This window comes from Eptatretus burgeri, chromosome 9, assembly GCF_056783735.1.
Source record: "Eptatretus burgeri isolate ZD-2024b chromosome 9, Ebu_testis_v1, whole genome shotgun sequence".
Classification (NCBI taxonomy): domain Eukaryota; kingdom Metazoa; phylum Chordata; class Myxini; order Myxiniformes; family Myxinidae; genus Eptatretus; species Eptatretus burgeri.
The window spans coordinates 2452470-2476823 of NC_140969.1; the positions used below are offsets into that span (position 1 = coordinate 2452470).

Genomic DNA, 24354 nt, shown 5'->3' on the forward strand with positions numbered 1-24354 from the left:
GATGGAGGGGGAGAGATGGAGAGAGATAGAGATAGAGATAGAGATAGAGATAGAGATAGAGATAGAGATAGAGATAGAGATAGAGATAGAGATAGAGATAGAGATAGAGAGAGAGAGAGAGAGAGAGAGAGAGAGAGAGAGAGAGAGAGAGAGAGAGAGAGAGAGAGAGAGAGAGAGAGAGAGAGAGAGAGAGATATATATATATATATATATATATATATATATATATATATATATATATATATATATATATATATATATATATATATATATATATATATATATATATATATATATATAAAGAGAGAGATAGAGATAGAGAAAAATCAGTTTACAATTCGCCCACCAATTCGTCTGAGTTCGACATCTGAAATATCTGAGAAATCCATTGTGCTCGATCGATAAGTTTATTTACATAATAAAAGTACCCTTTCTGAAAATTGGCATCTTTTAGCAGTATATAATCATGACTTGCTGTTAATGTAACATGCAGCATATAAAGTGTTCAACAGGTCAGGGGTAATGCTGTAAAAACCTTGCTTTGGCTGTTGGTTACTCAGGATATACAATCGTCCACCAATTGCAAGGCGTTTGTAGAGAGAGGGACTTTCACAAATATTCTTTCTCTCCGAGTGTATATAAATGGGAGAGCAGAGGAGGACATCGGAATGAAGGGGAGAAGATGACAATATGCCCCAGAGACTGCTGACCAGTCATCAGTTGCTTTGCTGTGTAAGGTGGGTTCCAGAGTGATGTGTTTATTAATTGTAGTTAACTTGTGAAATAAACGTATATTTGGAGTTCAACCACCTGCCGGTTTGGACATTGATCGACCGAAGAACCTTCGGGTTTTGAGATGGAAAGAGACAGACAGCGAGATACAAATATTCCTTGCAAAGTACAATCTCCTTTTTAAACAGGAATTAGAATTATCCACTGTGTATCTCTTTTAAGGCCAATTTTTTTTATCCCGTCAGAGCAACTGCTGTTCCATAAAAAGATGATTAAAGTATGACCATGTTGACATATTAACCCTTAAAATTGTCCTAAGATCCCCAACGAGAAAATCCACAAAAATGCCATTCACAAGTTCAACAGATTATTCACCTATTGTGAGAGTGACGTTCAAACACAAAGATATTCAAGACAAAGAATATTCCATTAAGCATTGAGAAAGGTAAAATAATCAAAACAAAATTGTAATGGCTGTTGTTCCAGTGCAATTACCCCAATTACCTCCCAACTCCAAACCTAAAAAGAGCAATAAATAGCATTTCTCAAGTCACCAATTCGGTGAAGATAACCACAGCTGTGGAACTTCACCACAGTGTTAAAACTTGGTGGCAGCACTGTATGGTCTTCTCAATGACCTTGTTAGCTCAACTGCTGTGATGACTGAGGTCTGCAATATTTTATGCTGTTCACCCTAAAGGCCATTCATGAAGCTGAAGAACTAGTTTGCTTCTGCAAGCATTTGGGCTTGCAGTGTGCACACAACACACAAGGTGCAGCTACGAGCAACAGAGGTGAGGCAGCCAGGAGGAGGACACCAAGACCAGCAAAAATGCATATGACCTGAGAGGGGAGGAGAAAAAAAGGCAATGTTAGGGGAAAGGTAAACATGATTTACATTTCAACAGAGGAAGCATGTGCTCATTTAAGGTGTGAAGGAGAAAACAACATTGCTTTAAAAAAAAACACACACACGTGTGTGTGTGTGTGTGTGTGTGTGTGTGTGTGTGTGTGTGTGTGTGTGTGTGTGTGTGTGTGTGTGTGTGTGTGTGTGTGTGTGTGTGTGTGTGTGTGTGTGTGTCAGTGTGTTTCCTCCATAAATCCAAAACCATAAAACCGAGCAGCCTGAAACTTTGCATGCATACAAAAGGAACTCCAAGGAAGTGCAAGAGTGCAAATTGTGTGTTTGGGTTAAATAAAACACCTCTTTTGAAGAAAATTAACAGCATTATTTAATTAGATACTTCATGAGGTGATCCTCAGCCACCTCGCTCTCTGGGTCTGAAGGTGTTTCCTGCGTAACTTTACTTGGGTCTGAAGCCGGCATATTTTTTGGCTTGCTCAACCATGCCTTAACTTGGAACAAGCTGCAACAATTTCTTAATGATGAGGTTTTTTTCCCCACTTTCGTCACTCATATTATCGAATGTCTGTTCATCATCGCTACAAATTGTTGTGTACATCACTTTTGTAAGGACTGTCATTTTCAAATTAGGATCTTGGAGTGATTTTATGCATTATACGATACGATTTTCCATGATCTCCTCTCACCGACGAATTAAAGTATATCATCGAAATATTATTTCGGTTTTGAGGATCGGATATCGTCCGGATATTCTGTGTCGAAATCTGTTGTGAAATCTGACAATTTAAAAAAAGTCTCATAACTCAGCCGATATACCTATTTACTTTAACCAAGCAGGGCTATGTTCCCTTCTCCATACACACAAGAAATTGTGAAATTTCAAAAGCATTCAATTCATCCTTTTCTCCAGTTTTGGAAAATTATATTGAGTGAACAAAAAAAATATTTAGGAACGCAACAAAATTAACCAGCTTCATTGAGCTATGAGATTTATTGCATTCCCTGTCCACCAGGGGGACTGCCTATCCATAAGCGTCTGCCAGTTCTATGTATATTTTCGGATGTTTTGTGATGTGCTCTACAGGGAATCAAAGCAAATCTGGTTAAAAAAACCCCCCAAAAAACCCGGACGTTTTAAAATAAAGTTGTAATGATTGCGCGGACTCCAAACCAATGTACCCCGTGGACATGTGCGCACACGAGCAGGCAAAATGGTGGATTTTCTGCAATGTCTATTTCAAGGAACCAGTTTCATTGAGATGTATGAATTAATGCATTCAGTGCTCAACCTCACGCCCTGTACCCCCGAGGGACTGCATATCCATAGCTTCTGCCAGATCTATATCTACATTTTCGGAGGTTTCAGGAGGTGCTCTACAGAGAATCAAAGCAAATCTGGTGAAAAACGGACGTTCAAAAAAAAGTTATAACGTTTGCTTTGTACCAATGTACCTCGAACCAATGTACCACGTGACACGTGCACAGACGAGCAGGCAAGATGGCAGATTATCTGCAATGTTTATTTCAAGGGCAATTGAACTTTGCGATCTCTCCAGGGTCATTCTGCATTAAGCTGAAACTCTTTTGTGGATAAAGTCATTTTATTTCATGAATTATTTTTATTTCACGAACTGCTGCGTGCACGGTGAAGACGGGCATTAAAGTTAAAGATAACCTTTATGGTATGCAGCGACAACCTGGCCAACCGTTCCCCTATCAACCATTTAATTAGTCTTGCACGAGTACTTTAGCCACTTGCCGAGCATCCAATGTCGACACCGGTACCGCGCTGTACTGGACAGCGGGACTGAGTGAATCGTTCACTCTCTGCGGACACTTTTGGCACACCACGTCATTCAGAGCGAGTGCTTCGTGATCCGTCACCCCGAGCGAGCGAGCGCTTCGTGATCCGTCGCCCCGAGCGAGCGCTTCGTGCTCCGTCGCCCCGAGCGAGCGAGCGCTTCGTGCTCCGTCGCCCCGAGCGAGCGAGCACTTCGTGCTCCGTCGCCCCGAGCGAGCGAGCGTTTTGTGCTCAAACACCTGATTTCTGAGCCGTTCCCCATATTAACGCGTTTTCTAAATTACCGAAATATGTATGTATATGTATATATATATATGTATATGTATATGTATGTATATATATATATATATATATATATATATATATATATATATATATATATATATAAATATATATATGTATATGTATGTATATATATATATGTATATATGTATATATATGTATATATGTATATATATTGTTGTGGTTACCAGATTCGCAAACCACCATTCAGGTCCCTTAGGTGAGGTATCTCGGTAAGTGCATGTGTAGTTAGGCCCAAACCCGTTGTCTAGTGGGAATACATGTCATTTATACGTGCTGCGACTCTTCAGGATAGCCGTTTTTCTTTTACTATCTTTATTTTGGACCAACCGCCAGGATTACCATCACAATTACAACCACAACCACCGCTTCACCACAACCGCCACGACCTTTACCGTCACAACTCGCCACCATCGCATCACCGTCATCTCGCGCCACTCATGGGCACCGATGCTGGACTCGTGTAGGGCGCACGTTGAACAGCGTGTACAAAACCACGGATTTTCTGCTTCAAAAACGGATCAAAAACGACACACGCCCACTTTTTGCCGTCCAATCGGTGAGCGAGGGGCGATTTGGCCCCGCCTCCAGAACGATCGATATATGCAAATTTGTGGATCAAAAGCCTTCACGCCCACTTTTTCTCGGGCCAATGGGGAGCGAGGTGAAAGGTCAAAGGGAGGGGTCAAAGGCGAAGTTACGGGGGATAAAAGGACGGTGTTCGTCAGTCAGAAGGAGTCGGAGTCAGCAGAACGAGGTCGGAGAGTCAAGAAGAGGAGAGTCAGAACGAGAGAGTCAGCAGGACGAGGGAGAGTCGCAAAGGAGAAGGAAGGAGAGTCGCAAAGGGGGTCGCGAAGGAGTAAGAAGAGTAGGAACGAGAGAACGAGTAGGTCGGAGAGTCAGCAGAACGAGGGTCGGAGAGTCAGCAGAACGAGAACGAGGGGTCGGAGAGTCAAGAAGAGGAGAGTCGGAAGCAGAGGGTCAAGACTTCGCGGGCGGTGGAGCTGCTCGTCGTGTGCGTTGGAGTCGGAACGGAGGGGACGGAGCTGTGGAAAGGCGGCGACACCAGACGAGGGGTGCTCGCGTCGTGCAGGAAGCTGCACCCGAGGGAGGCCGACAGCGCGACCTGGCCGAGGTGGAGACGCTCGTCGCACATAATAAAGATCCTCTATACCCCGAGCATCAGCAACCCCCTCCTGTTTCCCCCCGCGCTGAGATAGTGCGACCAAGGGGGCCCCGTTCCCACCCCCTGCCAGGCACTGTCCACGAGGCCCGCGGGTTGCGGGGCCATCGCCGCTCCGCGTCTCATCACCAGACGGGTAGGCCCGACCCGGTCTCGGCCTCAGGCCTACCTCATTCTTGGGGGATGTTCTTTTCCTTGGTTTTGGGTATGTGTTGTCGGCGCCGTCTGTGAAGTAGAATTGTATAAGTGTTGCCGTGTGCTCGGTAGTCGGTATTAGCTCTGCACTGTGTTTTCACTTTTATGTTTGCTTTTTGTGTAAATGGAATTGTGTTTTCTTTTTTTGTGTGCATTTGGTGGAATTGTATTTGTGTGCTTCCCGTGTGCCGCGAATAAATGTGCTTTATTGTTGAACTGTTCTCCCGCTTCGCTTCGTCTTTTCCTCCATTGAATCCCCATCTTGCTTCACGTAAAGGGTTGGTAGTGGGCTGAGTACGCCCGATAATTAATCGAACCGTCGAGGTCGACGATAACACCGCTCGGTTATTCTGATAGTACGGAACGGGTCGCAAGTGGCCCGTGTCCGAAGTCGACCTGCGGCGAGGTGCGATCGCCCGGTCTACCCTCCGCGTGGGTACTTAGGTAGTTCGAATTTGGCGAGCAACCCTATCCCACGCGGGGGCTGATTGGCTCGATCGCGGTGAGACCGAAAGGTCCACCCGTGACTGGTTCCCGGCGTTAGTCCGAGAGGGTCACGACTGGATTGTCCGTCCGGTGGGCGACGTGCCGCGATTCGAGTTACGTGGCCGTCGCACGCCGGCGGGCGCGAAATCCGCAACACTGGTGTCAGGAGTGGGATACAAATTCATCGCCCTCCTCGCGGCACTGGTATTGGAGAGCGGGACAACAGGCTCTCCTGTCTCCAGCGAAATTCACGGGAATCGGTCCAGGGGTGAGAGAAGCGACCCCGATTCCCTCCAAATTACGAGCGAGTTAAATTAACCCTTCACGAGAAGCAAGATGGCGTCTCAAGGCGAGCGGGAGCCGGGGGTATTAGAAATGTATATGTGTAGTAATGTAGAATCCATGGTCCAGGATGGAATCCCCGAGCAGGAAATGTTGATTGTGCAGGAACACGGACTCGCCCAACTGAACCCAGGGCCCGAGGTGGGTGCGGCAGCGGCCGCGGTGTATGACACCTCCCCCTCTCCACCAAGACCCTTCCCCAACCCCTGCCGAAACGGCTCACTTGAGTGCATCCGACATGGCCCAGCTATTCACCATGCTGGCACAAATGAATGCAGAAATAAAAAGCATGAACGAAAAGATTGATGCGAGTACACAGCAAATGAGGGAAGAAACGAAAAAGCTGCGGGGTGAGACGCAGAACATGGGCCGATGCCTGCAGGCGGGCATGAAGGCCGTTAGCAGGGAACTCGGAATGGCGACTCCACGTGTGGGAGCAAACGAGCTGGAAGGGGTGCAACGGCTGACAGGCCCGCGGTGGAGGCGGGTAAGGAAAAAGTAATTCGGGAGACAAGAGACGAGGTGAAAGTAATTGCGAGGGAGAGAAAAGAACAATTAATACGGAAAGCAAGGATGAGGTACGCGGAGATCGTGAAAGAGCAAGGAGTGAAAAACAGGGAAGGACGGGAGCGACTTAAAGAGAAAGCAAGGTTGACCTACTTAAAGATAAGGGAAAGACGCCAGAAAGAAGCAGAGACCAATAAACACGATGAAGACGGGGTAAGTGACGCACACACACACACGGAGGTAGTGGAGGACAGTGAGGTTGAGCTCGCGGAGCGTGTGGGGACCCGGTGTGAGCAGCTGGATGACCTCCTCCAGGAACGAGGGGAGGGAGTATGCCCCCTTGAGGCGAGTCACGACCAGGTGAGTTCGGTCGTGCTTTGCGAGGTTGAGGGGACGAGTGCTGTGGACGGGTGCACGGAGAGCTTGGGGGTTATAGAGGCCCCGGAGACCCTTGTGGGGACTCGAATCCCCAGTGTGGTTGTCCCTGTGTGTGTGGTGCAAGGCGTGAGTGCGTCCCCGTGTGTGAAAGCGACCCCGTGTGTGAGTGGTGTGGTGGCGATGGTGCCAGAGTGCGTGCTTCCCAGCACGCCGTGTGTGGATGAGGCACCGTGTGTGAGAGAGGCCGTGTGTGTGGATGAAACGGCCAGTATGAATGAGGCACCACGTGTGAGTGGTGTGGTGGCGATGGTGCCGGAGTACGTGCTTCCCAGCACGCCGTGTGTGGATGAGGCACGGAGTGTGAGTGAGGCACCGCGGGTTAGTGCCCCGCGTGTGTGGGTGAGGCACCGTGTGTGGAAGAGACCGCGTGTGTGAGTGTCGCCGTGTGTATGAGTGAGGTACCGCGGGTGAGTGCCCCCGCGTGTGTGGATGAGGCACGGTGTGAGAGTAGTGAGGCACGCGTGAGTGAACGGCCGTGTGCAAGGACGCTGTGTGCAAGGGAGACCGTGTGTGTGAGAGAGCGGTATGTGAGGGAGATGTCGGTTGGCATGCGGGAGCACGCAGCCGCATCTCCCGGTGTGAATGTGATGGAGTGGACTGTGTGCGTCGTGACACGCAGGTGTGCGTGGGTTGAATGGCGACGACGAAGGTGACATGAGAGGAGAGAAAGCCGAGTAGCGGCTGTAGTTGTTTCGAGGACCGTGCCGGGTTCACCCAGCAGTGAGCACGCGGTTCGTGCTGTGCAACGCACGAGACCACCACGTGCTCGCTTGCGAGAGTGAAGTCCCGGTCCGGAAACGCACGCGGTGGATTTGCCGATCCCGCGGACGGACAAAGTTTAGGCAGGTAAACGGATTTGGACCGGACGGGTTCTCCACGCGATCGTGTGTGTTCAGCTCCAACGGGCAAAGCACATGTGTTCGCGTGGGAAACCCCTCGAGACGTGGGGCTTGTGTTTTTTTTTTGCGCACGGTGACGTCATGGCTGCACGTGTGGTTGGAATCCGGCAGGAGGCTATCTCTGCCGGATGGTCCCGTCCAAGGAGGGACGAGGAACACGTGCAGCTGCATGACGTCACGGGCAGGTGCAAAGTGCGCGAGCTCTGAGTTGCCGCGCAGGTGCTGCGCAAGAAAAAGGAGGAAAAGCAAGCCTCACTTTCGGGTGTACAGGATTCCTGGGCAAGGGGTGAAAGACCCCCCTTTACCTGGGCACAGGATGGAAACTAGTTAGGGGGAAGGGTTAGCTGAGCTAGACCGACTTCATGGGGCAGGGGTAAGTCCTCATGGAGTCCGTGGAATGGATTAGTTAGAGGGATTGTAGCCAGATTTAGGTTGGGAAATAAAATGGGATTATTTTGGAGACATGGACAGACTTGTGGATGTGTAGAGGGGACGTAGTTTAGCTACGTAGTGTTAAAAGGAACGTGCTACTAGTTTAAGGGACGACGTGGGAGCACGAGTTAGTTAGGGGATGTAGTTAGGAGGATGGCAGAGTTCAGCGGTGTGTGTGTTGAAGAGTTGTTGGTGAGTTGTGAGGTGAGTACTTGGTGAGTGAGTGAGGCCAGCGGGTCTGTGTGTATGTAGCGAATGGGGAATGCATGGTGCGATGAGTGATTGGGGGAGGAGTGACTCCCGCCCAAGGGACCCCGGGGTCAGTGTAGATTGAGTTAGCTGGGTTAGTCAAATTGAAAAATGGAGGTCGTTTTGTTGTTGGTGGGAAAGTAGGCTCGAGACCCATTTGGAGGGGTGCAGGAGCCCTGTTGACGGGCTTGGGAGCGTGGCTGCGAAAGGTGAGTATCGCTGAGTGGGTACCCCGGGCACCAGGCTAGTCGGCCGCGGTAGGCCAAGGGCCCATGGGGGCCGGGATAGAGTAGTGGGCACGGGTGCGCCTGCTTGGTGCGGGGGCCCGGGCGCCATTAGCCGCGTGGGCAGTGCAGTGGGCACGGGTGTCCCTCGGAAAGGCGCCCGGGCGGCCGGCCTGCCACGTGCGCGCTTCAGGGGAGGTGCCATGGGGGGCACTCCCCGCTGTTACGGAGCTGGTAGGCTCGGAGGCAGTGTAGTGTCCGGGCGTGCCATACCGGGAGATTCGGCAGAGGGTCGTGCCTGCCGGAGGGAGCCACGTGTCCCAGCCAGGAGACCGTGTGAGGGCACGGAGAGAAAATTGGGGGGCGAGGCCCGAAATTGTAAGGACACCAACACAGGCGACGGGAATCTGGGTTGTTAGAACCAATAGTTTAAGCGAGAGGCGCTTGTTGAAAGCCCCGGGGTAGTTTAACAGTTAAATGGTTAGGATAGATTAGGAGATGTACCCCTCAGCACCATCCATCCCCTCGCTGTCGTTGTGGGCCGCTGGACCCACTTTGGGTTAAGATCGCCGAACTCTGGGGAGGCCATTCTGAGGCTTCGTTGGGCCTCGACACAGGACGTTAGCTCTCCCTTATTCCCCTCCGGGAAGGGAACGTAGGGGTTGGGAGTAGGCTAGGTGACAGAATAGGTTAGCCGAACAAGGACGATCAAGGGGGTTAGCGGACCATTTATAGTGTGGAAGTGAAAATAACAACAATAAAAAATAAGTTGGGGCTAAATTGGGGTTTGACAAATTAAGGGAGTGGGTATGTACAGTGACAGGCAAAGGCGATAGGTTGGGAGGGAGACAGGTAGGTAGGTCCGAGCCCGCCCTCCAAGTGGCCAGCACCACCGCACTCCCTCCACCAACCTCCACTGAACGGCAAGAGCTGGCCAACTTCATCGGCTGGCCGTGTTTTGCTTCAAGGCGGAGGCCGGCCAACTTCATCGGCAGCTGTTGTTTTGCTGCAAGGCCTGTGCCATCGGCTGGCCGTGTTTGCTTCAAGGCCTGTGCCGGCCAGTTCATCTGCTGGCTGTTTTTCTTCAAGGCCTGTGCCGGCCAGTTCATCTGCCGGCTGTGTTTGCCTGCAGCGGCCTTCTTCTGCGGGCTGCGTTTGCCTGCTGCCTTTGCCATGCCATGCCCACTGCCCCTGTTCACCAGCCCCGTTCAATTTTTGCTTTGCCCCCCCTGTTCATTTCCATGTGCGCCAGGATCAAGGCAACAGTTTGCAAGCTGCGAGAACTGCCCTGTTGGCAGCTACAACACGGGCCTGCAGTGGCGGCCCGTGCACCGTGTTTGTGTTCATGCATCCATTCGTTGTGCTCATTGCGTGTGCCACTTGAGCTGGCACGGAGACTGCGTTGTGCAGCCCATGCACCGTTGTGGTTCACTGCATTCAGTTCAAACCGTTCATGCATCCATTCGTTGTGTTCATTGCGTGTGCCACTTGAGCTGGCACGGAGACTGCGTTGTGCAGCCCAAGCACCGTTGTGGTTCACTGAGTTCAGTTCAAAAGGGAAGGCCTTGGACTGCGTGTGAGCAGCCAGCCACGTTCCCTGTCACCTGCATTGTTTGAGTCAGAGACTGCATGTGGGCAGCCTGGCTCCCTGCTAACTGCTTTCTTTTTGCAGAGTTCAATGATCCTGGGCCATGGTTTAGTGTAAAATTTGTAAGTTAAGGTTAAGATGTACTGTACATATGAGTGCGCCCCCGGCATGTATGTCTTAGCGCCGGCAATTTTATTTAAGTCGCCCGTGTGAGTGAGTTTGTTTAGGTAGTTACGCAGCCCTCAGGTTATTTATTTTGGGGACACGAATACCATGAATGTCGCACTCAGGGATCCGTAGGTAAAATGTACTAGGGGAAAACTACACATGATGGCACACGAAAATTTGACGACTCGGGACGAGTCTGTAAAAAGGGAAGGGGGTAGTGTTGTGGTTACCAGATTCGCAAACCACCATTCAGGTCCCTTAGGTGAGGTATCTTGGTAAGTGCATGTGTAGTTAGGCCCAAACCCGTTGTCTAGTGGGAATACATGTCATTTATACGTGCTGCGACTCTTCAGGATAGCCGTTTTTCTTTTACTATCTTTATTTTGGACCAACCGCCAGGATTACCATCACAATTACAACCACAACCACCGCTTCACCACAACCGCCACGACCTTTACCGTCACAACTCGCCACCATCGCATCACCGTCATCTCGCGCCACTCATGGGCACCGATGCTGGACTCGTGTAGGGCGCACGTTGAACAGCGTGTACAAAACCACGGATTTTCTGCTTCAAAAACGGATCAAAAACGACACACGCCCACTTTTTTGCCGTCCAATCGGTGAGCGAGGGGCGATTTGGCCCCACCTCCAGAACGATCGATATATGCAAATTTGTGGATCAAAAAGCCTTCACGCCCACTTTTTCTCGGGCCAATGGGGAGCGAGGTGAAAGGTCAAAGGGAGGGGGTCAAAGGCGAAGTTACGGGGGGATAAAAGGACGGTGTTCGTCAGTCAGAAGGAGTCGGAGTCAGCAGAACGAGGTCGGAGAGTCAAGAAGAGGAGAGTCAGAACGAGAGAGTCAGCAGGACGAGGGAGAGTCGCAAAGGAGAAGGAAGGAGAGTCGCAAAGGGGGTCGCGAAGGAGTAAGAAGAGTAGGAACGAGAGAACGAGTAGGTCGGAGAGTCAGCAGAACGAGGGTCGGAGAGTCAGCAGAACGAGAACGAGGGGTCGGAGAGTCAAGAAGAGGAGAGTCGGAAGCAGAGGGTCAAGACTTCGCGGGCGGTGGAGCTGCTCGTCGTGTGCGTTGGAGTCGGAACGGAGGGACGGAGCTGTGGAAAGGCGGCGACACCAGACGAGGGGGTGCTCGCGTCGTGCAGGAAGCTGCACCCGAGGGAGGCCGACAGCGCGACCTGGCCGAGGTGGAGACGCTCGTCGCACATAATAAAGATCCTCTATACCCCGAGCATCAGCAACCCCTCCTGTTTCCCCCCGCGCTGAGATAGTGCGACCAAGGGGGCCCCGTTCCCACCCCCTGCCAGGCACTGTCCACGAGGCCCGCGGGTTGCGGGGCCATCGCCGCTCCGCGTCTCATCACCAGACGGGTAGGCCCGACCCGGTCTCGGCCTCAGGCCTACCTCATTCTTGGGGGATGTTCTTTTCCTTGGTTTTGGGTATGTGTTGTCGGCGCCGTCTGTGAAGTAGAATTGTATAAGTGTTGCCGTGTGCTCGGTAGTCGGTATTAGCTCTGCACTGTGTTTTCACTTTTATGTTTGCTTTTTGTGTAAATGGAATTGTGTTTTCTTTTTTGTGTGCATTTGGTGGAATTGTATTTGTGTGCTTCCCGTGTGCCGCGAATAAATGTGCTTTATTGTTGAACTGTTCTCCCGCTTCGCTTCGTCTTTTCCTCCATTGAATCCCCATCTTGCTTCACGTAAAGGGTTGGTAGTGGGCTGAGTACGCCCGATAATTAATCGAACCGTCGAGGTCGACGATAACACCGCTCGGTTATTCTGATAGTACGGAACGGGTCGCTTAAGTGGCCCGTGTCCGAAGTCGACCTGCGGCGAGGTGCGATCGCCCGGTCTACCCTCCGCGTGGGTACTTAGGTAGTTCGAATTTGGCGAGCAACCCTATCCCACGCGGGGGCTGATTGGCTCGATCGCGGTGAGACCGAAAGGTCCACCCGTGACTGGTTCCCGGCGTTAGTCCGAGAGGGTCACGACTGGATTGTCCGTCCGGTGGGCGACGTGCCGCGATTCGAGTTACGTGGCCGTCGCACGCCGGCGGGCGCGAAATCCGCAACACTGGTGTCAGGAGTGGGATACAAATTCATCGCCCTCCTCGCGGCACTGGTATTGGAGAGCGGGACAACAGGCTCTCCTGTCTCCAGCGAAATTCACGGGAATCGGTCCAGGGGTGAGAGAAGCGACCCCCGATTCCCTCCAAATTACGAGCGAGTTAAATTAACCCTTCACGAGAAGCAAGATGGCGTCTCAAGGCGAGCGGGAGCCGGGGGTATTAGAAATGTATATGTGTAGTAATGTAGAATCCATGGTCCAGGATGGAATCCCCGAGCAGGAAATGTTGATTGTGCAGGAACACGGACTCGCCCAACTGAACCCAGGGCCCGAGGTGGGTGCGGCAGCGGCCGCGGTGTATGACACCTCCCCCCCTCTCCACCAAGACCCTTCCCCAACCCCTGCCGAAACGGCTCACTTGAGTGCATCCGACATGGCCCAGCTATTCACCATGCTGGCACAAATGAATGCAGAAATAAAAAGCATGAACGAAAAGATTGATGCGAGTACACAGCAAATGAGGGAAGAAACGAAAAAGCTGCGGGGTGAGACGCAGAACATGGGCCGATGCCTGCAGGCGGGCATGAAGGCCGTTAGCAGGGAACTCGGAATGGCGACTCCACGTGTGGGAGCAAACGAGCTGGAAGGGGGTGCAACGGCTGACAGGCCCGCGGTGGAGGCGGGTAAGGAAAAAGTAATTCGGGAGACAAGAGACGAGGTGAAAGTAATTGCGAGGGAGAGAAAAGAACAATTAATACGGAAAGCAAGGATGAGGTACGCGGAGATCGTGAAAGAGCAAGGAGTGAAAAACAGGGAAGGACGGGAGCGACTTAAAGAGAAAGCAAGGTTGACCTACTTAAAGATAAGGGAAAGACGCCAGAAAGAAGCAGAGACCAATAAACACGATGAAGACGGGGTAAGTGACGCACACACACACACGGAGGTAGTGGAGGACAGTGAGGTTGAGCTCGCGGAGCGTGTGGGGACCCGGTGTGAGCAGCTGGATGACCTCCTCCAGGAACGAGGGGAGGGAGTATGCCCCCTTGAGGCGAGTCACGACCAGGTGAGTTCGGTCGTGCTTTGCGAGGTTGAGGGGACGAGTGCTGTGGACGGGTGCACGGAGAGCTTGGGGGTTATAGAGGCCCCGGAGACCCTTGTGGGGACTCGAATCCCCAGTGTGGTTGTCCCTGTGTGTGTGGTGCAAGGCGTGAGTGCGTCCCCGTGTGTGAAAGCGACCCCGTGTGTGAGTGGTGTGGTGGCGATGGTGCCAGAGTGCGTGCTTCCCAGCACGCCGTGTGTGGATGAGGCACCGTGTGTGAGAGAGGCCGTGTGTGTGGATGAAACGGCCAGTATGAATGAGGCACCACGTGTGAGTGGTGTGGTGGCGATGGTGCCGGAGTACGTGCTTCCCAGCACGCCGTGTGTGGATGAGGCACGGAGTGTGAGTGAGGCACCGCGGGTTAGTGCCCCCGCGTGTGTGGGTGAGGCACCGTGTGTGGAAGAGACCGCGTGTGTGAGTGTCGCCGTGTGTATGAGTGAGGTACCGCGGGTGAGTGCCCCCGCGTGTGTGGATGAGGCACGGTGTGAGAGTAGTGAGGCACGCGTGAGTGAACGGCCGTGTGCAAGGACGCTGTGTGCAAGGGAGACCGTGTGTGTGAGAGAGCGGTATGTGAGGGAGATGTCGGTTGGCATGCGGGAGCACGCAGCCGCATCTCCCGGTGTGAATGTGATGGAGTGGACTGTGTGCGTCGTGACACGCAGGTGTGCGTGGGTTGAATGGCGACGACGAAGGTGACATGAGAGGAGAGAAAGCCGAGTAGCGGCTGTAGTTGTTTCGAGGACCGTGCCGGGTTCACCCAGCAGTGAGCACGCGGTTCGTGCTGTGCAACGCACGAGACCACCACGTGCTCGCTTGCGAGAGTGAAGTCCCGGTCCGGAAACGCACGCGGTGGATTTGCCGATCCCGCGGACGGACAAAGTTTAGGCAGGTAAACGGATTTGGACCGGACGGGTTCTCCACGCGATCGTGTGTGTTCAGCTCCAACGGGCAAAGCACATGTGTTCGCGTGGGAAACCCCTCGAGACGTGGGGCTTGTGTTTTTTTTTTGCGCACGGTGACGTCATGGCTGCACGTGTGGTTGGAATCCGGCAGGAGGCTATCTCTGCCGGATGGTCCCGTCCAAGGAGGGACGAGGAACACGTGCAGCTGCATGACGTCACGGGCAGGTGCAAAGTGCGCGAGCTCTGAGTTGCCGCGCAGGTGCTGCGCATGAAAAAAAAGGAAAAGCAAGCCTCACTTTCGGGTGTACAGGATTCCTGGGCAAGGGGTGAAAGACCCCCCTTTACCTGGGCACAGGATGGAAACTAGTTAGGGGGAAGGGTTAGCTGAGCTAGACCGACTTCATGGGGCAGGGGTAAGTCCTCATGGAGTCCGTGGAATGGATTAGTTAGAGGGATTGTAGCCAGATTTAGGTTGGGAAATAAAATGGGATTATTTTGGAGACATGGACAGACTTGTGGATGTGTAGAGGGGACGTAGTTTAGCTACGTAGTGTTAAAAGGAACGTGCTACTAGTTTAAGGGACGACGTGGGAGCACGAGTTAGTTAGGGGATGTAGTTAGGAGGATGGCAGAGTTCAGCGGTGTGTGTGTTGAAGAGTTGTTGGTGAGTTGTGAGGTGAGTACTTGGTGAGTGAGTGAGGCCAGCGGGTCTGTGTGTATGTAGCGAATGGGGAATGCATGGTGCGATGAGTGATTGGGGGGAGGAGTGACTCCCGCCCAAGGGACCCCGGGGTCAGTGTAGATTGAGTTAGCTGGGTTAGTCAAATTGAAAAATGGAGGTCGTTTTGTTGTTGGTGGGAAAGTAGGCTCGAGACCCATTTGGAGGGGTGCAGGAGCCCTGTTGACGGGCTTGGGAGCGTGGCTGCGAAAGGTGAGTATCGCTGAGTGGGTACCCCGGGCACCAGGCTAGTCGGCCGCGGTAGGCCAAGGGCCCATGGGGGCCGGGATAGAGTAGTGGGCACGGGTGCGCCTGCTTGGTGCGGGGGCCCGGGGCGCCATTAGCCGCGTGGGCAGTGCAGTGGGCACGGGTGACCCTCGGAAAGGGGCCCGGGAGGCCGGCCTGCCACGTGTGCGGTTCAGGGGAGGTGCCATGGGGGGCACTCCCCGGTGTTAGGGAGCTGGTAGGCTCGGAGGCAGTGTAGTGCCCGGGGGTGCCATAGCGGGAGATTCGGCAGAGGGTCGTGCCTGCCGGAGGGAGCCACGTGTCCCAGCCAGGAGACCGTGTGAGGGCACGGAGAGAAAATTGGGGGGCGAGGCCCGAAATTGTAAGGACACCAACACAGGCGACGGGAATCTGGGTTGTTAGAACCAATAGTTTAAGCGAGAGGCGCTTGTTGAAAGCCCCGGGGTAGTTTAACAGTTAAATGGTTAGGATAGATTAGGAGATGTACCCCTCAGCACCATCCATCCCCTCGCTGTCGTTGTGGGCCGCTGGACCCACTTTGGGTTAAGATCGCCGAACTCTGGGGAGGCCATTCTGAGGCTTCGTTGGGCCTCGACACAGGACGTTAGCTCTCCCTTATTCCCCTCCGGGAAGGGAACGTAGGGGTTGGGAGTAGGCTAGGTGACAGAATAGGTTAGCCGAACAAGGACGATAAAGGGGGTTAGGGGACGATTTATAGTGGGGAAGTAAAAATAAAAACAATAAAAAAATAAGTTGGGGCTAAATTGGGGTTTGACAAATTAAGGGAGTGGGTATGTACAGTGACAGGCAAAGGCGATAGGTTGGGAGGGAGACAGGTAGGTAGGTCCGAGCCCGCCCTCCAAGTGGCCAGCACCACCGCACTCCCTCCACCAACCTCCACTGAACGGCAAGAGCTGGCCAACTTCATCGGCTGGCCGTGTTTTGCTTCAAGGCGGAGGCCGGCCAACTTCATCGGCAGCTGTTGTTTTGCTGCAAGGCCTGTGCCATCGGCTGGCCGTGTTTGCTTCAAGGCCTGTGCCGGCCAGTTCATCTGCTGGCTGTTTTTCTTCAAGGCCTGTGCCGGCCAGTTCATCTGCCGGCTGTGTTTGCCTGCAGCGGCCTTCTTCTGCGGGCTGCGTTTGCCTGCTGCCTTTGCCATGCCATGCCCACTGCCCCTGTTCACCAGCCCCCGTTCAATTTTTGCTTTGCCCCCCCTGTTCATTTCCATGTGCGCCAGGATCAAGGCAACAGTTTGCAAGCTGCGAGAACTGCCCTGTTGGCAGCTACAACACGGGCCTGCAGTGGCGGCCCGTGCACCGTGTTTGTGTTCATGCATCCATTCGTTGTGCTCATTGCGTGTGCCACTTGAGCTGGCACGGAGACTGCGTTGTGCAGCCCATGCACCGTTGTGGTTCACTGCATTCAGTTCAAACCGTTCATGCATCCATTCGTTGTGTTCATTGCGTGTGCCACTTGAGCTGGCACGGAGACTGCGTTGTGCAGCCCAAGCACCGTTGTGGTTCACTGAGTTCAGTTCAAAAGGGAAGGCCTTGGACTGCGTGTGAGCAGCCAGCCACGTTCCCTGTCACCTGCATTGTTTGAGTCAGAGACTGCATGTGGGCAGCCTGGCTCCCTGCTAACTGCTTTCTTTTTGCAGAGTTCAATGATCCTGGGCCATGGTTTAGTGTAAAATTTGTAAGTTAAGGTTAAGATGTACTGTACATATGAGTGCGCCCCCGGCATGTATGTCTTAGCGCCGGCAATTTTATTTAAGTCGCCCGTGTGAGTGAGTTTGTTTAGGTAGTTACGCAGCCCTCAGGTTATTTATTTTGGGGACACGAATACCATGAATGTCGCACTCAGGGATCCGTAGGTAAAATGTACTAGGGGAAAACTACACATGATGGCACACGAAAATTTGACGACTCGGGACGAGTCTGTAAAAAGGAAGGGGGTAGTGTTGTGGTTACCAGATTCGCAAACCACCATTCAGGTCCCTTAGGTGAGGTATCTCGGTAAGTGCATGTGTAGTTAGGCCCAAACCCGTTGTCTAGTGGGAATACATGTCATTTATACGTGCTGCGACTCTTCAGGATAGCCGTTTTTCTTTTACTATCTTTATTTTGGACCAACCGCCAGGATTACCATCACAATTACAACCACAACCACCGCTTCACCACAACCGCCACGACCTTTACCGTCACAACTCGCCACCATCGCATCACCGTCATCTCGCGCCACTCATGGGCACCGATGCTGGACTCGTGTAGGGCGCACGTTGAACAGCGTGTACAAAACCACGGATTTTCTGCTTCAAAAACGGATCAAAAACGACACACGCCCACTTTTTGCCGTCCAATCGGTGAGCGAGGGGCGATTTGGCCCCACCTCCAGAACGATCGATATATGCAAATTTGTGGATCAAAAAGCCTTCACGCCCACTTTTTCTCGGGCCAATGGGGAGCGAGGTGAAAGGTCAAAGGGAGGGGGTCAAAGGCGAAGTTACGGGGGGATAAAAGGACGGTGTTCGTCAGTCAGAAGGAGTCGGAGTCAGCAGAACGAGGTCGGAGAGTCAAGAAGAGGAGAGTCGGAACGAGAGAGTCAGCAGGACGAGGGAGAGTCGCAAAGGAGAAGGAAGGAGAGTCGCAAAGGGGGTCGCGAAGGAGTAAGAAGAGTAGGAACGAGAGAACGAGTAGGTCGGAGAGTCAGCAGAACGAGGGTCGGAGAGTCAGCAGAACGAGAACGAGGGGTCGGAGAGTCAAGAAGAGGAGAGTCGGAAGCAGAGGGTCAAGACTTCGCGGGCGGTGGAGCTGCTCGTCGTGTGCGTTGGAGTCGGAACGGAGGGGACGGAGCTGTGGAAAGGCGGCGACACCAGACGAGGGGGTGCTCGCGTCGTGCAGGAAGCTGCACCCGAGGGAGGCCGACAGCGCGACCTGGCCGAGGTGGAGACGCTCGTCGCACATAATAAAGATCCTCTATACCCCGAGCATCAGCAACCCCCTCCTGTTTCCCCCCGCGCTGAGATAGTGCGACCAAGGGGGCCCCGTTCCCACCCCCTGCCAGGCACTGTCCACGAGGCCCGCGGGTTGCGGGGCCATCGCCGCTCCGCGTCTCATCACCAGACGGGTAGGCCCGACCCGGTCTCGGCCTCAGGCCTACCTCATTCTTGGGGGATGTTCTTTTCCTTGGTTTTGGGTATGTGTTGTCGGCGCCGTCTGTGAAGTAGAATTGTAGAAGTGTTGCCGTGTGCTCGGTAGTCGGTATTAGCTCTGCACTGTGTTTTCACTTTTATGTTTGCTTTTTGTGTAAATGGAATTGTGTTTTCTTTTTTTTGTGTGCATTTGGTGGAATTGTATTTGTGTGCTTCCTGTGTGCCGCGAATAAATGTGCTTTATTGTTGAACTGTTCTCCCGCTTCGCTTCGTCTTTTCCTCCATTGAATCCCCATCTTGCTTCACGTAAAGGGTTGGTAGTGGGCTGAGTACGCCCGATAATTAATCGAACCGTCGAGGTCGACGATAACACCGCTCGGTTATTCTGATAGTACGGAACGGGTCGCTTAAGTGGCCCGTGTCCGAAGTCGACCTGCGGCGAGGTGCGATTGCCCGGTCTACCCTCCGCGTGGGTACTTAGGTAGTTCGAATTTGGCGAGCAACCCTATCCCACGCGGGGGCTGATTGGCTCGATCGCGGTGAGACCGAAAGGTCCACCCGTGACTGGTTCCCGGCGTTAGTCCGAGAGGGTCACCACTGGATTGTCCGTCCGGTGGGCGACGTGCCGCGATTCGAGTTACGTGGCCGTCGCACGCCGGCGGGCGCGAAAACCGCAACAATATATATATATATATATATATATACATACATGTATGTATATATATATATATGTATATATATATATATATATATATATATATATATATATATATATATATATATATATGCATATGTATATGTATATATATATATATATATATATATATATATATATATATATATATATATATATATATATACACACACACACACACACACACACACACACACACACACACACACACACACACACACACACACACACACACACACACACACACACACACACACACACACACACACACACACACACACACACACACACACACACATATATATTGTTGTGGTTACCAAATTCGCAAACCACCATTCAGGTCCCTTAGGTGAGATATCTCGGTAAGTATATGTGTAGCTAGGCCCAAACCCGTTGTCTAGAGGGAATAAATATGTTATTCATGCGTGCTGCGACTCTTCAGGATAGCCGTTTTTCTTTTACTATCTTTATTTTGGACCAACTGCCATGATTACCACCACAACCACAACATCAACCACCAACCACAACGCCGCTTCACCACAACCGCCACGACCTTCACGTCACACCTCGCAACCGTCGCATCGCCACCGTTCTTGCGCCGCTTGTGGGTACCGGTGTTGGACTCGTGCAGGGCGCGCGCCGAACAGCGTGTACAAAACCACGGATTTTCTGCTTCAAAAACGGATCAAAAACGACACACGCCCACTTTTGTGCCGTCCAATCGGTGAGCGAGGGGCGATTTGGCCCCGCCTCCAGGGCGTTGGAGGGCGATCGCAATGCAAATTTATGGATCAAAAAGCATTCACGCCCACTTTTTCTCGGGCCAATGGGGAGCGAGGTGAAAGGTCGAAGGGAGGGGGTCAAAGATGAGAGAGCGAAGCCACGGGGCTTATATAAGCGACCGCGTTCGTCAGTCAAGTGAATGAGAGAGTTAAGACTTCGCGGGCGGTGGAGTTGGGAAGAAGAAGCAAGAAGGAGTTGGTCGTCGTCGTGTGCGTTGGAGTCGGAGCGGAGGGGACGGAGCTGTGGAGAGGCGGCGAGGGCAGACGAGGGGGTGCTCGCGTCGTGCAGGGAGCTGCACACCAGGGAGGCCGACGGCGCGACCTGGCCGAGGGGGAGACGCTCGTCGCGGGACTCGAGGCAGAGTAGAAATCCTCTATACCCCGAGCATCAGCAACCCCCTCCTGTTTCCCCCCGCGCTGAGATAGTGCGACCAAGGGGGCCCCTTTCCCACCCCCTACCAGACACTGCCCGTGAGGCCCGCGGAGTTGAGGCACCATCGCCGCTCCGCGTCTCATCACCAGACGGGTAGGCCCGACCCGGTCTCGGCCTCAGGCCCGCCTCATCTTTGAGGGTGTTCTTTTCCTTGGTTTTGGGTATGTGTTGTCGGCGCCGTCTGTGAAGTAAAATTGTATAAGTGTTGCCGTGTGCTCGCGTAATCGGTATTAGATCTGCATTGTCGCATTTGCTTTTGGTGGAATTGCATTGTGTTTTTCTTTTCTATGTGCTTTTGGTGGAATTGAATATGTGTGCTTTCCGTTCATCGCGAATAAATGTGCTTTGTGTTGAACTGTTTCCCGCTTCGCTTCGTCATTTCTTTCATTGAATCCTCATCTTGCTTCACGTAAAGGGTTGGTAGTGGGCTGAATACGCCCGATAATTAATCGAACCGTCGAGGTCGACGAATAACACCGCTCGGTTATCCCGATAGTACGGAACGGGTCGCTTAAGTGGCCCGTGTCTGAAGTCGACCTGCGGCGAGGTGCGATCGCCCGGTCTACCCTCCGTGTGGGTACTTAGGTAGGTCGAATTTGGCGAGCAACCCTATCCCACGCGGGGGCTGATTGGCTCGATCGCGGTGAGACCGAAAGGTCCACCCGTGACTGGTTCCCGGCGTTAGTCCGAGAGGGTCACGACTGGATTGTCCGTCCGGTGGGCGACGTGCCGCGATTCGAGTTACGTGGCCGTCAGCACGCCGGCGGGCGCGAATCCGCAACAATATATATATGTATATATGTATATATATATATATATATATATATATATATATATATATATATATATATATATATATATATATATATATATATATATATATATATACATATTGTTGTGGTTGAGGAAATTCGCAAACCACCATTCAGGTCCCGTAGGTGAGGTATCTCTGTAAGTATATATGTAGTTAGCCCAAACCCGTTGTTTAGAGGGAATAAATGTCATTCATTCGGGCTGCGACCCTTTAAGATAGCCGTTTTTCTGTTCTATCTTTATTTTGAACCAACCACGTCTCAACAGCCATCACACAACAACCACCAACCGCAACGCCGCTTCACAACAACAACAACAACAACAACGCCAACAGCCACGACCTTTACCGTCACATCTCGCTCTCGCAACCATCGCATCACCGCCATTCCCGCGCCGCTTGTGGGCACCGATCCTGGACTCGTACAGGGCGCGCACCGAACAGCGGGTGCAAAAAGCGGCCTTTCCGAGAAATCGGATCAAGAATGATTCACGCCCACTTCTGTTCCGTCCTATCAGCGAGCGTGGGGCGATTTGGCCCTGCCTCCAGGCGCGTCGGAGTATGATCGATATATGCAGATTCGAGGATCAGGAATGATTCACGCCCACTTTTCCTCTGTCCAATGGGCGAGCGTGGCTCCGCCCCCGAGCCGATCCTGATCCAAAAATCTGCATATGGTTTCTCCTGTCGCACTATAAAGCGCGGGGCGAATCGGGGGAGAGTTGGAGAGTTGTGGCGGCGGCGAAATCAGTCGAGAGAGTGTCTGTCGGGGTCCGGAGAGTCTGGAGAAGCCAAGGAGCTTTGTGGAGGTCTGCGCTCGTGTTAGAGTCGGGGAGCTGCGGAGAGGGGAGGCCGGGAACGCGGTCGAGGTCGCAGTGGAGTCGCTCGTCGCGGGACCCAAGCCAGCCAGATATCCTCTTTCCCCCGAGCATCAACAACCCCCCCCTGTTTCCCCCCGCGCTGAGATAGTGTGAGAAGGGGGCCCCGTTCCCACCCCATTCCAGGCAGTGCCAGCGAGGCCCGCGGAGTCGGGGCGCCGCCGCCATTTTGCGGCTCATCACCAGGCGGGTAGGCTCGACGCGGTCTCGGCCCCAGGCCCGTCTGCCCCCTTATCGTTGAGGGTGGCCCTCTTTTTCTTTTGCTTTGGAGTATATGTGTTGTCGGCGCCGTCTGTGAAGTAAAACTGTGTAAGTGTTGCCGTGTGCTCGCGTAGTCGGTAGTAGATCTGCATTGTGTTTCTTTTGTTGCAATTGCTTTTGGTGCGTAATTGTTGTTTCTTTTTTTGTTACATTTGCTTTTGGTGCATAATTGTGGTAATTGTATATGTGTGCTTTCCGTTTGCCGCGGAATAAATGTGCTTTATGTTGAACTGTTTCTCCCGTTTCGCTTCGTCTTTTCTCTAATTGAATCTCCATCTTACTTCACGTAAAGGGTTGGTCGTGGGCTAAATACGCCCGATAATTAATCGGAACCGTCGAGGTTGACGATAACACCGCTCGGTTATCCCGATAGTACGGAACGGGTCGCTTAAAGTGGCCCGTGTCCGAAGTCGACCTGCGGCGAGGTGCGATCGCCCGGTCTACCCTCCGTGTGGGTACTTAGGTAGGTCGAATTTGGCGAACAACCCTATCCCACGCGGGGGGCCGATTGGCACGATCGTGGTGAGGCCGAAAGGCCCACCCGTGACTAGTTCCCGGCGTTAGTCCGAGAGGGTCACGACGGGATTGTCCGTCCGGTGGGCGACGTGCCGCGATTCGAGTTACGTGGCCGCCCGCATGCCGGCGGGCGCGAATCCGCAACACTGGTGTCAGGAGTGGGATACAAACTCATCCCCCTCCTCGCGGCACTGGTATCGGAGAACGGGAAAACGGGCTCTCCTATCTCCAGCTAAATTCACGGGAATCGGTCCAGGGGTGAGACGAGCGACCCCCGATTCCCTCCAAATTACGAGCGATTTAAATTAACCCTTTACGAGAAATAAAATGGCGTCTCAAGGCTAGCGGGAGCCAGGGGTATTAGAAATGGATTTAGAATGTGTAGAATCCATGGTCCAGGATGAAAACCCCGTGCAGGAAATGTTGGTTGTGCAGGAACACGAACTCCCCCAACTGAACCCAGAGCCCGAAATAGGTGCGGCGGCGGCCGCGGGGTATGACACCTCCCCTCCCCCTCTCCACCAAAACCCTTCCCCGATCCCTGCCGAAACGGCTCACCCAAATGCACCCGACATGACCCAGCTATTCACCATGAATATTCACCATGGCAAAGATGAATGCGAACATGAACAAGCAAATGCACGAAATGAAAACGAAAATGGATACAAACACAAACGAAGTGAAGGTGAATATGGAAACAAACGCACTCAAAATGAAGGAAGAAATGAAAGAGCTGCGGGGTGAGACGCAGAACATGGGCCGAAGCCTGCAGGCGGGCATGAAAGCATTGACCAGGGAGCTTAAAATGGCGATGCCACGTGTGGGGGCGAACGAGCTGGGAGGGAGTGCAACGGCTGTCAGGCCCGCGGTGGAGGCGGGTGACAAAGTAATTCGGGAGACGTGTTGGGCGAGGGTCGTGACGGAAAAAGTGACGGTGACCGAGAGGGAAAAACTAATTGGGGTGACGGAGACGTGCACGAGGGAGATAACAAGGGAAGAGACGGAAATAATAGTTGAGACAAGGGAGATAACAAGGGAAGAGGTGACTGAGTTGGCAGAGACACGGGAGATGGGAACGATAGAGGGAAGACTACACGATGAAGACGGGGTAAGTGACGCACACACACACACACACACGGAGGTAGTGGAGGATAATGGGGGTGAGCTCGCGGACTGGGTAGAGACCCGGTGCGAGCAGTTGGATGGCCTCCTCCAGGAACGAGGGGAGGGAGTATGCCCCCTGGAAGCGAGTCACGACCAGGTGGGTTCGGTCGTGTCGAGCGAGTTCGGGGGGAGGAGTGCTGCGGACAGGTGCACGGAGAGCTTGGGGGGGTATAGAGGCCCCGGAGACCCTTGTGGGGACACGAATC

At 52.8% G+C, this 24354-nt stretch overlaps 1 protein-coding gene across 14 annotated transcripts in view; it reads right to left on the minus strand.

Annotated features, from left to right (window-relative positions):
• Positions 1-384: 384 nt before the first annotated feature.
• Positions 385-24354, minus strand: part of LOC147019430 (putative E3 ubiquitin-protein ligase RNF144A) — a 126251-nt gene continuing 102281 nt past the window's right edge. For all 14 annotated transcript variants that reach the window (XM_085893914.1, XM_085893908.1, XM_085893907.1 and 11 more), the window contains one exon: positions 385-1575. In XM_085893914.1, the coding sequence (XP_085750040.1) occupies positions 1438-1575 (138 nt within the window). In that variant the 3' untranslated portion in view covers positions 385-1437. The remainder of the gene's footprint in view (positions 1576-24354) is intronic.